Source organism: Ichthyophthirius multifiliis (assembly GCF_000220395.1).
Source record: "Ichthyophthirius multifiliis unplaced genomic scaffold scaff_1120509251170, whole genome shotgun sequence".
Lineage (NCBI taxonomy): Eukaryota > Ciliophora > Oligohymenophorea > Hymenostomatida > Ichthyophthirius > Ichthyophthirius multifiliis.
Genome location: NW_004086137.1, coordinates 55,741 through 69,621, shown reverse-complemented (window position 1 = coordinate 69,621; position 13,881 = coordinate 55,741). Strand labels below are relative to the sequence as shown.

The window sequence follows — 13,881 nt, the reverse complement described above, 5'->3', positions numbered from 1 at the left end:
AATATATTCTTATATATATATATATATATATATATAATATTTTTAATTTTTTTAAATTATACTTTTTCTTTAATATTTTATTTTTTAATGATTATTTATATATAATATTTATTTTACTTATAAAAATTTTTATTATTAGATTTTTTATTTTACAATTTTAATCTTATTTAATATTTAATTTATAAGTTTTTTCAATCTTTATAGTTTCTTATTTTTATTTTTATAAAAAAATATTTTTTTATATAATATAACTCCATGCCTAAATATTCAAATCAAAAAGAAAATTATTTTTTAATAAATATTAAAATAAAGCTATAGACATTATAAATTTAAGGAAATATAAAGTAATAATTTTCTTAAAATTAAATTTTTAATTATATTGTCTTTTAAAATTTTAAGAATTTCATTATAATTGATTTATAAAATAATGAACTATTTAAATATATTAAAAAAAAATAAAGATTATTATATAAGTATTAAAAATGAAAAATTTAAAAGTTTTATATATTATTTATATATTGTTTTTAATTTATTATATATAATATTTTTAATTTTTTTTCTATATTTTTATTTATTAAACTTTATTATTTGTTTTATAATTTATTACAAAATTTTTTATTTTAATAAAATCTTTATTTTTTACAATAAAGAAAATTATTTTTACAGCATTTATATAAAAAATCATTAACAAAAATAGTATTTTCTATTTAAAAATTATTTTAAATATAATTATTTAACAAAATTTCAATATAGAATGTTTTTTATTAAAATTATTTAATTTTATAATTTCTTTATGTATTTAATAAATAAATGAATAAAATTTACAAATATATAACTTATTTTATTGATAATATATTTTAATTATATGACTAACATTAATATAATTTAAATTTATTATTATTTTACTAATTTTGTATAAACAAGATTATTACTGTAATGCAGAATATTTATTAAATTATAAATGTTTTATTTTATAATTAAATTATAAAAACGTATTTTTTAAAATTAGATATTTAAAAAATTAATAAAATTAAATAATTATGATATATTAAAATAAATAATATATTAGTTACTTATATTGTAATAAGTATTTTCATTTTATACATAACATTTATTTAAAAATATAATATTTTTTTATTAATTTTTTTTTTTTTTCAATATATTATAATAACATATATATATTCCTATAATATAATATTAATTATTAATTTAAATAAATTATTCATATTTCTATATAAATTAAATTATTTTAAAATTCTTATTTATTTTATATAAATAAATTTTTAAATATATATCAAGTATATTATTTTTATTTAAAATATAAACACAATTTATCAAAATATTAATAATTATTTATTAATCCATTCAAAAAAGTAAAAAAACATATTAATATTATTATTTTTAAAAAAAAATAAAAATTATAAAATATTTAAATTAAAATAAATATTATTATTTTTTTAAATATTTAATATTTATTGTATAATAATAGCATTATGGGTAATTCTAAATTTTCAAAAGATATAGATAATAACAAAGAAAATATTCAAATAGTAAACTAAAAGAACCTATCTATTAATTTTTATAATTCACAATTTCCAGGTTGCTTTAAAGCTAATAATAAAAGAAAAGCAATCTAACAAGAAGCAAAATAAAAAAAAAAAATAAGCAATTTTTACTAAAATATACTTCACTATCCAATTACACGTAAAAAATAAAAATAAAAAATAAAAATAAACATATTCTAGAACTATAATTAAATTATGAAAATAAAAATGTAAATATAATGTAATATCTTTTATCTACAATAAAACCAAAACTAATAGATTCTCAATTATAAAAGCCCATTTTAAATAGCACAAATATAATACAGACAGTATTATATTAAATTCTTTCTAGCCAAAAAGATTTAATATTTAAACACGATTATTAAAGAATATAATATATATTGCTTTTAATATAAAAATTAATGAATGAATAAAAGACTAAAAAATGTCAAAACATTATAAGTTCAAAGGATATTATGGATATAATAAATGCTTGTATATATTATTTAAAAAATTTGCTCTTAAATTTCGAATTTTTTTGCATGAGTAGTTGTGAGAATTAGTTAGGAATTTAAGAGGAAATTTTTTCTATTAAAAAAGAACTTTTATCTTATTTTTATGAAGAGCTTTTTGTTTGTTAATACGAGATTTTTGATGCTATTATTGAAAGACTTTATTCTGAATATTAAAGTGAGTGTAAGATTATATTAAATGCAATATTAAAACACATTTATAATTAAATTGCTGATAATTATGACTTTTTGGAAAATTTAAATTTCATTAATTCTTGTATTGATATTTTGAAAGTACTTTTTACAAAAAAATATGTTTTGAATTACTTTTTGGATGAAAGTCCTTTTTTTATTAATGAAAAACATAAAAGTGGTAAAGAAATTTAAAACAATACTATTTTTGGGTTGATTTTATCTATAAATACAGTTCCATAAGGTTGGAATAATTAATGGGATTTTTTAGATTTATTAAAATAAGGAGAAAATTAATATATAAATTAAAATAATGCCAAAAAAATCGTTTAAAAATTAGAAATTTGCTTAAATAATTTTTTTGGATTACTTTTTTATATTTCATAATCAAGGTAAGACTCAGTTATTTTATGGATTGAAAAAATACTCCATTTTAATAAGCCGGTACTTAAAACTTTCAATTTTGAATTCGAATGTTGCGGATTTGGATTTCTTTATAATTTTATGAAGGTCTTGCTTAAATTTACAGAACATTTTTTTAATTTCGAAAACATAGAAGGACTTAATAAGTCAATTGGAATATTTGATTCTAATATTTTATTTAATAAAAACGGATTTTATGAAAATTATGATAGTATTTAAGTTATTTAGATAGGAAATAAATAAAAAAAGTAAATAATTGAATGTGAAAATTAATAGTTTTAACATTAAATAGTTAGATATATTATGGCTTCTATTCATTTAAGTAGTCCTTTTATACGAATTTATTAAGAATTAAATGAATATATATAAAAAGGTAATATTTTTTTTAAAATGAAATAATAATATGTAATATATATAGAATTAGATTAAATTAAACTTTATGATTTAAGAAAATATAATTAAATTTATGATTAAAAAATAAATTTCGATTTACTTCTGGAAGATTAAGAAACAAATTAATTATTAATTAGATTTTTCGCATTTGAGAGTTTACTGGCTTTTAAATTTAATGAATGTGACTTAACTAAAACTTATGAATTAAAATAAAACTATACTTAATAATATGCTTAAATACCTATTTTTATTTTCGAAGATATGATTGAATTCTTAACAATTTTTTTAAATGAGAATTTTTAAATTTTATAATAGAATTAAGTATATTTATTTTCAATATATTTATATATAAAATTTTTAAAAGGAATTTTTTTAAATAATAATTGACTTATTTATTTTTTAAATGGGAAGCAAAGTTTGGTGTTGTAATCCTCATTTTAGACGAAAAATATTAATTTTACTTGCAAGTTTTACTTGTTTTAGAAATTACAATTGTATTTCTAATGTTTCGTTAATTTAAAATTTTCATAAAAGCAAAATTTGTTAGAATTTTATTATGTAAAGTCTTTTGTAATTATATATTGATACTTATAAAATTATGGAATTTGATTAATTAATGTAATAGATTGATAAATATTATTTTAGGTATTATTTTTGTAAGCTTTTTACATATCTTTTAAAAGTTTAATCAGAATAAAATTTATATGATTATTCATAAAAACTTATAATATTAGCAAAAAAAGATTAAAATAATTAAATTTTTTATCGATTTGGAAACATTTATTTTAATGATTTGTTACATTTAATAGACGAAAAAGTTATAATAATTGAATAAATATAAGAATTAGAAATTTTAAAATCTAAACTTGTAATAGATAAGTAATAGTATAATTAAAAAAATCAAGAAATATAAAATAAGAAGATAAGTTTATAGAAATATTAAACTCTTTTAATAACGTTTTTTGAAAATGTAAAAAATTTATCAAAATATTCTGATAATATTTTACTTTCTTAATTAATAAGTTAAAATTTCATAAATTTTATTAATTAATCATTTTAAAAAACTATTAATTTTTTAAATTTTGAAAAGTAAAAATAATAATATAAATTAAATAAAATAAATGTATATATATATATAAATATATATATATATTACTTAGTTTTATATATATTTATATTTTTATTTTTATTAAGTCGAAAATTTGATAAAAATAACAAAGATATTTATTAGAATTTTTTTTAGATTATTTATATAATTATTAATATGTATCTTAATTATTCTAAATTTGATTGTTTTATTGATAGAATTATTGAAGATAACATTTGTATTGATTTTTTCAAAAAATCTATTTCTATTGTTAAAGAATTAAAATTATAGATTTTAAAGACTATATTAAGTTTAAATATTTTATTGAATAATTAATTGAATTCCATAAATAAAAAGAAATATTAGATAAACATTTGTATAAAGACATTCCAGATAAATATTTAGACCCTATTCTTAATTAAATTATGATAAATCCAGTAAAATTACCTGTTAGTGAAGTCATTGTTGACAAAATTTCTATTCAAAAACATCTTTTAAACGATTAATGTGATCCTTATACTAGAGATATACTTAAAGTAGAAGATTTAATTCCTTAAAAAGAATTACAAGAAGAAATATCATAATATATATAAAATAAAATAAAGCAATTGAATAAATAATGAACGAAAAAAAAAAAAAAAAAAAAAAAATACATAATAAAAAGTATTATATATATAAACATATTTTAATTAATTTATTATTAAAAAGCAAAAGAAAAATATAAATACTTATAATTAAAAAAAATCATCTATTTGTAAAAATTACAAATGCTTTAAAATTCAAAAAAATGTTTAATTGCAGTTATATAAATGTGTTCAACTGAAAACAAGCAACAAAATTTGGACTTTCTAATAATAAAATATAAAATTAGCATCCGAAAAATAGGCTAAAATATGTTTTATTCCTGAAGCATTTACCTCAATTTAACCTACATATAAAAAAGTGATTGAAAACGCAGAATATATTACCGGTTAAACAATCACTTAATTAAAAACGGAAGCCCATAAAAATAATATATGGCTATCTTTAGGTGGTTTTTAGTAAAAAAGTGAATTTAATGACCAAAATTATATAATACTCATCTAATAATAGACAATAGAGGTTAATAATAAGTGAATATAGAAGCTGCATTTATTCGTTATATAAATAGATGAAAAAAATACCATAAAGAAAGCAATACATTTCATTTTGGATAAAAAATTCCCGAAGTAGTCCATTCGCCAGCTGGAAAGCTCGACTTGTCAATTTGCTATGATTTGCGTTTTCCAGAAATTTACAGAATACTTACTTTAGAAAAAAAAGCGGAAATTTTAGTTGTACCAAGCGCCTTTTTAAAAAAAACAGGAAAAGCACATTGGCATGTACTCTTAAGGGCAAGGGCTATTGAAAATTAATGTTTTGTTATAGCTGCAGCTTAGTCTGGAGAGCATTATATGGAAAGAAAAAGCTTTGGACATAGTCTTGTAGTGGATCCTTGGGGGGAGGTCTTGTTGGATATGGGAGAAGAAGTAGGGGTTGGAGTCGTAGAAATTGATTTGGAGAAAATTTCAGAAGTAAGGAGAGGATTACCGGCTTTGGAACATGTTAGGAATGATGTTTATGTTTTAAAGGAGAAATTATGAGTTTTTTTTTTTTTAATTTTGATGTTGTTTTTTTTGTTTTTTTTTTTAGATTTAATTTTTTTTTTTTTTAATTTTGTTATTTTATTTTTATTGTTTACGTTTTTTTTTAATATTTAATATTTTGTAATTCTAAAATAAATTTCAACATAAACATCATTATTAATTTATTCAATTTTTTATTTTAATAAAATATATTGTATTGATAAATATATATATAATTTAAAAATTAGTAAAAAAACAATTTGTGAAAATACTTTGAATTCTTATCAATTAAACCATAAGACAATACTATTTCAAAAAGATCCTTAAAATCTTAATTATAATATTTTTAAAATAAAAGTCTTAAATCACCTTATTAGATATTTTAAAAGGCCTTAATTGAATTATTTTTTAATAAATAAATCTTTATCAGGACTTTTAACACTTATTGATTAAGGCCATTCTCCCCTTCAAAGTTTTGATTTGACCTTAAAAATTTTAATTGTAATTACTTTTTAAAAAATAGCTGAGAAATCTTAAATAAAAAGTTGCCTAACCAATGATGAGATTTATAGTATAAAAGATATAAAAATAACAGATAATTAAGTAATTTTAAAAAGCATTGGAATAATATAATAGAGACATAAAAAAATAATTAAATTAAATTTTATTTCGAAAATATAATCAAATAATTTATAAAACTTGCAAATATATGTTTTCTTATAATCAAATATAATATATTTTTTAAGAGAATAATAGTTAATTTATTACCTTTATTTATAATGATATGTGTTTCTTCAATAAAAACTTTTTTGAGGATTTAAAAAGATGCAGATCAGAATTAAAGATGTATAAAATAAAATTAATTTGTGTTTATAAAATCAAATAAAAAATAAAAATTATATATAGATTAAAAAATAATGGTGATATTTAAGTTGGAGGTTTAGTATGCTTTAGCATGTGTTTTTATCTCTTTTTATGGAATGGAAATTTAATTTGAAAGTAGTTTTTTTTATTATTAGTTTCGGGGAAGTTTTTATTTGGAGTATTTAGCTGTGAAATTCGAAGATTTAGTTATTTTTTAATACCTATACTTTTATGAGTATTTTTTTCAATTTTTGAAAGTATTCTTTTCTTTATTTCTCTTAATTTTTTTTTTTTTGTCAATATTTAGATATTTATAATACTTTCGAAAATGAATATTCGATGTCTTATTTTCGGGCTTTTATATTTACTAGTTATTGCGGTTACAATAGTATTAGATATGGCTTTTGGAAGATGAAATTGATATTGTAAATATTAAAATATGAAAATAAATGTTTCTTAATAGAGTAATAATAAATATAGTGTTTATATTTGGGAGTAGTTCTTGAAATAATTAATAATAAAAGTTTATTTTAGATTATGATATTGATTTCTGGCTTCATTCGTTAGAACCTACTACTCTTTTTAGAAATTAATATTAGAATCATTTATCGGGTTTAGGGTTAAAGGTTGGTGCGCATTATGCAATTACTAAAAATAATTTCGAGTGTTTTACTAATTTATTTTCTTATAAAGAGTATGTTTTTTTAAAAAGAGAATCTTTTTATTAAAAACAATTTTTTTACATAAACTATTTCTATTTTTTTTAATTTATATAAATAAAAAAAGACAAAATAAAACTAAGTTAAAATATTAAATAAAAAAATAAATATTATGTTATTTTGATAAAATTAAAAATAAAATCAAAAAATCAAAAAAGTATATATATAAATAAAAAATGTTCGATAAACTCGTAGTAATAGACGCCTAAGGCCATTTATAAGGTAGATTAGCATCATATGTAGCTAAAGAACTTTTATCTGGCCAAAGAATAGTAGTAGTTAGAGCAGAAGGAATTAACATTTCCGGTTCCTTATTCAGAAACAGAGTTAAATTCAGTGAATTTTTAAATAAATGGATGAACCATAACCCTAGAAGAGGTTTCTAGCATTTCAGAGCTCCTTCAAAGATATTTTGGAGATGTATAAGAGGCATGCTTCCTCATTTAACACCCAGAGGAGCTGCTGCTTTATGTAAATATATATATATAAATAAATATATATATATATATAAATATAAATTAATATATATTATATATATAATTTATATATATTATCTTTGAGTAAATATTAATATATATAATTTAATTTAATAGAAAAACTAAAAATTTTTGAAGGAGTACCTGCTCCTTATGATAGAATAAAGAAACAAGTAGTAGTTGATGCATTAAAAGTTTAAAGATTGAAAAATCATAGACCATATTGCACATTAGGTGATTTATGTAACTCTGTCGGATGGAGCAAATAAACCCTTGTTGATTAACTCGAAACTAAAAGAAAAACAAGAGCTACTACTTATTTCTAAAAAAAATTATAATAACACAATAATAGAGCTAAAGAATTATAATTACCATAAGTTAAAGTTATTAAAGCTTAGCTTGCATAATATGGATATTGATTTTAATTCTTTTATTTTTTTTCTTATATTTATATTTGTTTATTTTTTTAGTCTTTTGTAATTTTTTTTTTTATTTTTTATAATGTAAAAAAAAAATATATTATTTAAATTTTTTCAAATTTTTCAGATACATTTTTTTTTTATTTTAATCCTTTTTTTTGTTTTTTTTTAATCTTTTTAATTTTTAATTTTTAATTTTTAATTAAATTTAATTGATTTTATTTTTAATTTTAAATACATAATTATTAATAAATAATATACTTTTGAAATCTGGTTTATATTATATTAATTTATATTTTTATAGAATATTTTTTTTTAAGTTAAAAAAATAATAATAAAAAAAATTAAAAATGTATATAATAACCATAATTTTTTAATAATAATAAATATAATAATAATAATAAAACACAATAAACATATTTTCTAAAATTTTATTATTAGAGTAAAATTATAAGAAGATAAAAATAAAAAAATATTTTTTATAATATATTATAATATTATTAATTATTATTTATTACTTTTATATATTCGTTAATTTTAGATATATATTTATAATAACAAACATAAAAGTTAATGTATACTTATTTTAAAAATTTACTTATAATCGAATTTATTTTAGAACTTATAAAATAAAAATAATTTTATTTATATGATCTACATATATCAAATTTTATTTTTATTAATAATAGTAAAAAAAATAATCAAAATTCAATATAAATATATAGAATTCATTTATTTTATATCTAATTAAATTTATAGTAAGGTTATTTTTTTATTAAATCATATAAAAGCATATGTTTAAAATTAAATAATATTAATTGGTCTTATTCTATAATTTGTTTATTTTAAAAATTTATTATTAAAGATAAAGGTTACCTATTATTTTTAATTAATTTGTCCATATTTAAAAACTATTGGTATTTTTATATTAATATTATGATACTATTAAGTCTAACATTAATTAAAACTAAATTATAAAAAAATTATAGTTTAGTTCGACTGTAAGTATTTTTGGATAACTAATATCATTTAGGTTAATTCATTGTTTAATAGTAATAATACGAGAAATTATATGTATATATTTAGATAGCATTTATTCATTATATAGCTTTATTTATAAATAAATTAAAATAAATTATTTATTAATTCTAATTTTGTACTTTAATTTATAATTTATTTTTATATTTTATTAATAAAAGAAAAATTAAGAAAAATAAATAAACATTATCATTAAAATAGACATTTCATAAAAAGTATTTTACTTAACCTTTATAATTTCTTTTGGCTAAAATTATATAATAATAATATATTCTAAGAATACTCTTTTTACTTCATAAATAAAAGCAAAAAATAATGTATCAAATTTTTTTTTTTTGCTAATTGCTAATATAATAAAATAAATTTTCTAAAAAAAATAAATAAAAAAAATAAAATAATAAAAAATAAAAAAAATAATGGAAGTATTAGAATAAGATAAAGACCATTACATAAAAAGCTATATCTCCTATTAATTAAATTAATAAAACTAAAACTAATCAATCTTAAACGAAATGGAAGAGTAAGAATAAGAATTTATATTCAAAAAACCTAGTCCAGTTAAATAAAACAAATTAAACAAACTTGTTTAAGAATTAAGTGAATTTATTTAAATTCTAAAAAAAAAACCTCAATAAATAAATAAGCCTATAAGAAAAAGAAAAATGACATTATATTAATTTTGAATAATACTATAATATAAATAAAAAATATTTTTTTTTTAATATATAATATAAAATATTAATGTATCCATTTATAAATGTATATAAAAAGATATATAAAAAGATATGTATAAAAATATATTTATATATAATATATATATATATTTATTTTTATTTTTATTTTTATTTTTATTAATAATTATATATGTTTGTTTATATTTATTTACCAAAAATTTAATTAAATTTAATTTTTATATTATAATAAAAATTTTAAATTTTTCATTTATATATATAATATATATAATTATTTTTTGATTTCTATATATATAAAAATGTATTAAAAGTATTATTTTTATATAAATTTTATTGTTATTTTTATTAAATTTTAATTTTTTTTTACATAAATTAATATATAAAATTATATAATTATTTTTTATTAATAATAATGTTTTTTGTATTTTTTTATATATGTTTATTTATTTTTATATTTAATTCTAATTAATTTTTTTTTTTAATTAAAGCTTTTTTTATATATGAGCTTAACTTTAACATTTTATATTTAAAATAAAAATACTACATATTGATTGTTAAAATCATTTTTTTTTTAATTATTGTTTATAAATTTTTTTATTTATTTAATATTTAATTTTAATATTCAAACTTTAAAAAATTGAATTATATACTATTTTATTAATGATTTTTTTTTTTATATATTTAATCTCTTTATATCTTAATTAAAACAATTTCTTTAATAATATAAATAGATGTTTCATTTACTTTTTTTAAAAAACAATATATAATCAAAAATAAAAAATTTTAATAATTTTTATTATCATATTTATATAATTAAATTTATTATTTTTTTATGAAATAAAAATATCATTAAGCTATTTTATATAATATTATCTAATTTTTAATGTTTTATTTTATTTGTAATAAGTTATTCTAAAAGTTTTAAAATAATAATCATTTATAAATAAATAAAATTATATTTTATAAATTATTAAATTTTTTTATATTTGATAAAAAACATTATAATATAATTTCTCAAAAGAAGTTTGAATTTTTTAAATTTTTATTATTATTTTTATTCGTCTTATCAATAATATTAATTGCATATAAATTTATTTTTATTTTATATTAAATAAAAATACCATAATTTTAATTATTTAACGTAAATTTTAAATTATTTAAAGACTAATACTTCATTTATAATATATGATTGCTGCCCATATTATAAAATAAAGTAAATAAAAAAGTTCTTAAATAATTTGAAAATTAAAAAAATAGAAATATAAATTCATAGATATAATAATTCTAGTTCAGAAATAAATAAAAAAATATAACCTTAAGAATTAAAATTCAATTAACTAATATAATAATAAAACTTTGGTTCTTAAATATAAAAATAAAACTTCACTTTGCATAACAAGAAATGCAAATCTCTGTCTCAATCTTTAGGCATTAGACAAAGATTATTTTCTTAATAATAATTTTGTAATAAAAGTCAAACAAAATAGAGAAATTAATTAGATTAAAAACGATTAAATACAGAAGGATGTAATGTGCATAAAATATATATTAAAAATGATAATTATAAAAGCACTTAAAGGACTAATAATAGTTTTTTAAAAAATTAAAATTAATATTTTAATATACATTTAAAATAATAATAAAAACTGTTTTAAAATCAAAAACATAAAATAAAATTAAAAAGCATGACTGATGAAAAATTAAAGACAACAGATAAATCAAAATAATAGGAATAGGAATAAATTAATGATTAAAAGAAATATGTAAATAATTAAAACACTAGATAAAATGATGAACTTTTACAATAATTTTTTGATGTATTTAAGTAATTTATATAATGCTTTTAAAATAAAAAGAAATATGTTAAGTTATTAATAGATTTTTTGCCTATATAATTTAATCTTATAAATTTAATATTTAATTAATAAAAAAATGATATTTCTTAAAATTTTACAATAAAAAAATTAGAATAAGAGATATGTAATAAATAATAGTTAAAGTTTGAAATTTAATATTTAAAATAAAAAATTGAAGAATATGCTTTATAATAAAAAATATCTTAATAAAATGATTTGTAATAAGAATTAATGTTGGAATGCAAAAAAATCGAAAATTTGGCAATAAAACATAAAAATAAAAAATAATAGTATAAAAATGTTTTAAATACTTTTAGAAATCTATCATTTTCTAATTATTAAAAATCTAGAAATCATGAATAAAATTAACTTTATTCGATAGAACAAAAATATGGATTACTTAATAAAATATAAAAAAATAATAGGGAAATTTAAATTAAAATGGAAAATTAAATTTAATATATGAATATAGAAGCTAAAGATATTATATACAAATTAGTTTAGTTAGAAAATTGATATAATATAAAAAAAAATATTTAAATATTTATGTATAAGAAAATAAAAATTAAACAAAAAAAATATTTTATTAAAAAATTAAAAAAATAATAAAAATAATATATATATATATATATATATATATATATATATATATATACATATAGATAATTTATACTTTTATTTTTATTAATTATTTTATATAAAATAATTTAAATATTTATATATATAAATATTTTTTTTTTTAATTTTATTTTATTTTTTGATATTTAAAATATATTTATATAATATATATTAATATATATATTATTTATTTATATTTTGTTATATTAAATTTTTTTTTCTATTTAATTCCATATTATTATATTAGAATTTTTCTAATTTTATTTATTATAAAATTAAATAAAATCTAAATTATTAAAACTAAAAATATTTATAAAATTTATACCCTAATATAAAATTATTTATTTATTTTATTTTTTATCAAATACATAAATAATAGTTTTATTAATAATAATAAAAATAACTCATTGATTTTTAATACAATTATTTTCATATAAACTAAATCCTTCTAAACATTCTTAACACTAATTATTGAATATATCCCAACACTTTTTACACCCCTTAAAACAATCCACACATTAATCTTATATTCCAAAAAAATCTACTTTATTAATTTATCCATCTTTGCATTATTTAACGCATTTTTTTTCAATTTTACTAAAACTATTTTTACATTCCAGGCATTAATCATCATTTTCTCCTAAGCAAGAAGCACAAGAAAAATGACATTTATCACATTTTTAATTATTATTATTTTCAAAAAAGCCAAATCCACAAACTTCTACACACTTACGAAAAATTGGATGAAAATATAATTTTTCATTACATATTTCACAAGAAATCCTATTTTAGCATTTAAGACAATTTTTAGGACATTTAGAACATTTTTAATATTAATTTAAAAAAAATGAATTTGTGCAAATTTGACATGTTTATTAATTTTCGCATTAAATGCAATTTATTATACAATTTTCGCAAACTGAATATTATTGGTTATAGAAAGTAAAAGTAGGACATTTTTAAAAAAAGCATTAATTTTAAAAAAGGTAATATTGTTCCTCACAAAAAATACATTTTTAACCATTTTCGCATTTCTAGCAATTTTATTAGGGACAAATTATACATTCATTTTTTTTTTTATTTTAAATTAAAATTATATTTTCATAATAATGTAATGAAGGGCATTTTTCGACACAAATATTATCTTTTTCTATATAAAAAAGTCCCCTTTGACTGCAAGAATCGCAAAAAAAATCATCCGAACATTTTTCACATTTTTTATCTAAATAAAAGTAATTCTCCTAACATTTTTTACATAAAAATGGCTCTTCATAATCGCATTCTAAGCAATTCATGTCGTTACATTTAGGTATGCATTTAGTTTCTTATTGATAATATTTAGATGGACATATTTCATATTATGTACACATCTTACTGTCCATAAAAAGTTTAAAAGGCTCAAAGCATTCCTCACAAGAATCTTTTTGTGAACATTTTTGGCAGT

At 15.6% G+C, this 13,881-nt stretch overlaps 2 protein-coding genes across 2 annotated transcripts, besides 25 other annotated features; both read left to right on the top strand. All coding sequences in view use genetic code 6, as the record gives it.

The window, feature by feature from the left end:
- Positions 1-10: 10 nt before the first annotated feature.
- Positions 11-40: a microsatellite.
- A 458-nt stretch (positions 41-498) lies between these two features.
- Positions 499-554: a microsatellite.
- Positions 555-1,705: 1,151 nt separating this feature from the next.
- Positions 1,706-1,735: a microsatellite.
- A 1,362-nt stretch (positions 1,736-3,097) lies between these two features.
- Positions 3,098-3,155: a microsatellite.
- A 1,421-nt stretch (positions 3,156-4,576) lies between these two features.
- Positions 4,577-5,773, top strand: IMG5_153100 (hypothetical protein; the record flags this gene model as incomplete). The annotated part of the gene is made up of 3 exons (XM_004030777.1): positions 4,577-4,687; positions 4,860-4,905; positions 5,559-5,773. The coding sequence occupies 3 exons, from the start codon at positions 4,577-4,579 to the stop codon at positions 5,771-5,773; spliced, it is 372 nt and encodes a 123-aa protein (XP_004030825.1).
- Positions 5,766-5,808: a microsatellite.
- Positions 5,775-5,862: a microsatellite.
- Positions 5,801-5,862: a microsatellite.
- Positions 5,811-5,884: a microsatellite.
- A 1,424-nt stretch (positions 5,885-7,308) lies between these two features.
- Positions 7,309-7,350: a microsatellite.
- A 164-nt stretch (positions 7,351-7,514) lies between these two features.
- On the top strand, positions 7,515-8,301 carry IMG5_153090 (hypothetical protein; the record flags this gene model as incomplete). The annotated part of the gene is made up of 2 exons (XM_004030776.1): positions 7,515-7,809; positions 7,932-8,301. The coding sequence occupies 2 exons, from the start codon at positions 7,515-7,517 to the stop codon at positions 8,231-8,233; spliced, it is 597 nt and encodes a 198-aa protein (XP_004030824.1). The 3' UTR covers positions 8,234-8,301.
- Positions 7,814-7,889: a microsatellite.
- A 64-nt stretch (positions 8,302-8,365) lies between the features above and the next one.
- Positions 8,366-8,412: a microsatellite.
- Positions 8,398-8,437: a microsatellite.
- Positions 8,408-8,465: a microsatellite.
- A 983-nt stretch (positions 8,466-9,448) lies between these two features.
- Positions 9,449-9,486: a microsatellite.
- Positions 9,487-9,639: 153 nt separating this feature from the next.
- Positions 9,640-9,685: a microsatellite.
- Positions 9,640-9,688: a microsatellite.
- A 343-nt stretch (positions 9,689-10,031) lies between these two features.
- Positions 10,032-10,072: a microsatellite.
- Positions 10,043-10,092: a microsatellite.
- Positions 10,066-10,095: a microsatellite.
- Positions 10,095-10,124: a microsatellite.
- Positions 10,125-10,276: 152 nt separating this feature from the next.
- Positions 10,277-10,337: a microsatellite.
- Positions 10,338-12,433: 2,096 nt separating this feature from the next.
- Positions 12,434-12,480: a microsatellite.
- Positions 12,481-12,503: 23 nt separating this feature from the next.
- Positions 12,504-12,549: a microsatellite.
- A 39-nt stretch (positions 12,550-12,588) lies between these two features.
- Positions 12,589-12,634: a microsatellite.
- Positions 12,596-12,634: a microsatellite.
- Positions 12,635-13,881: the final 1,247 nt, after the last annotated feature.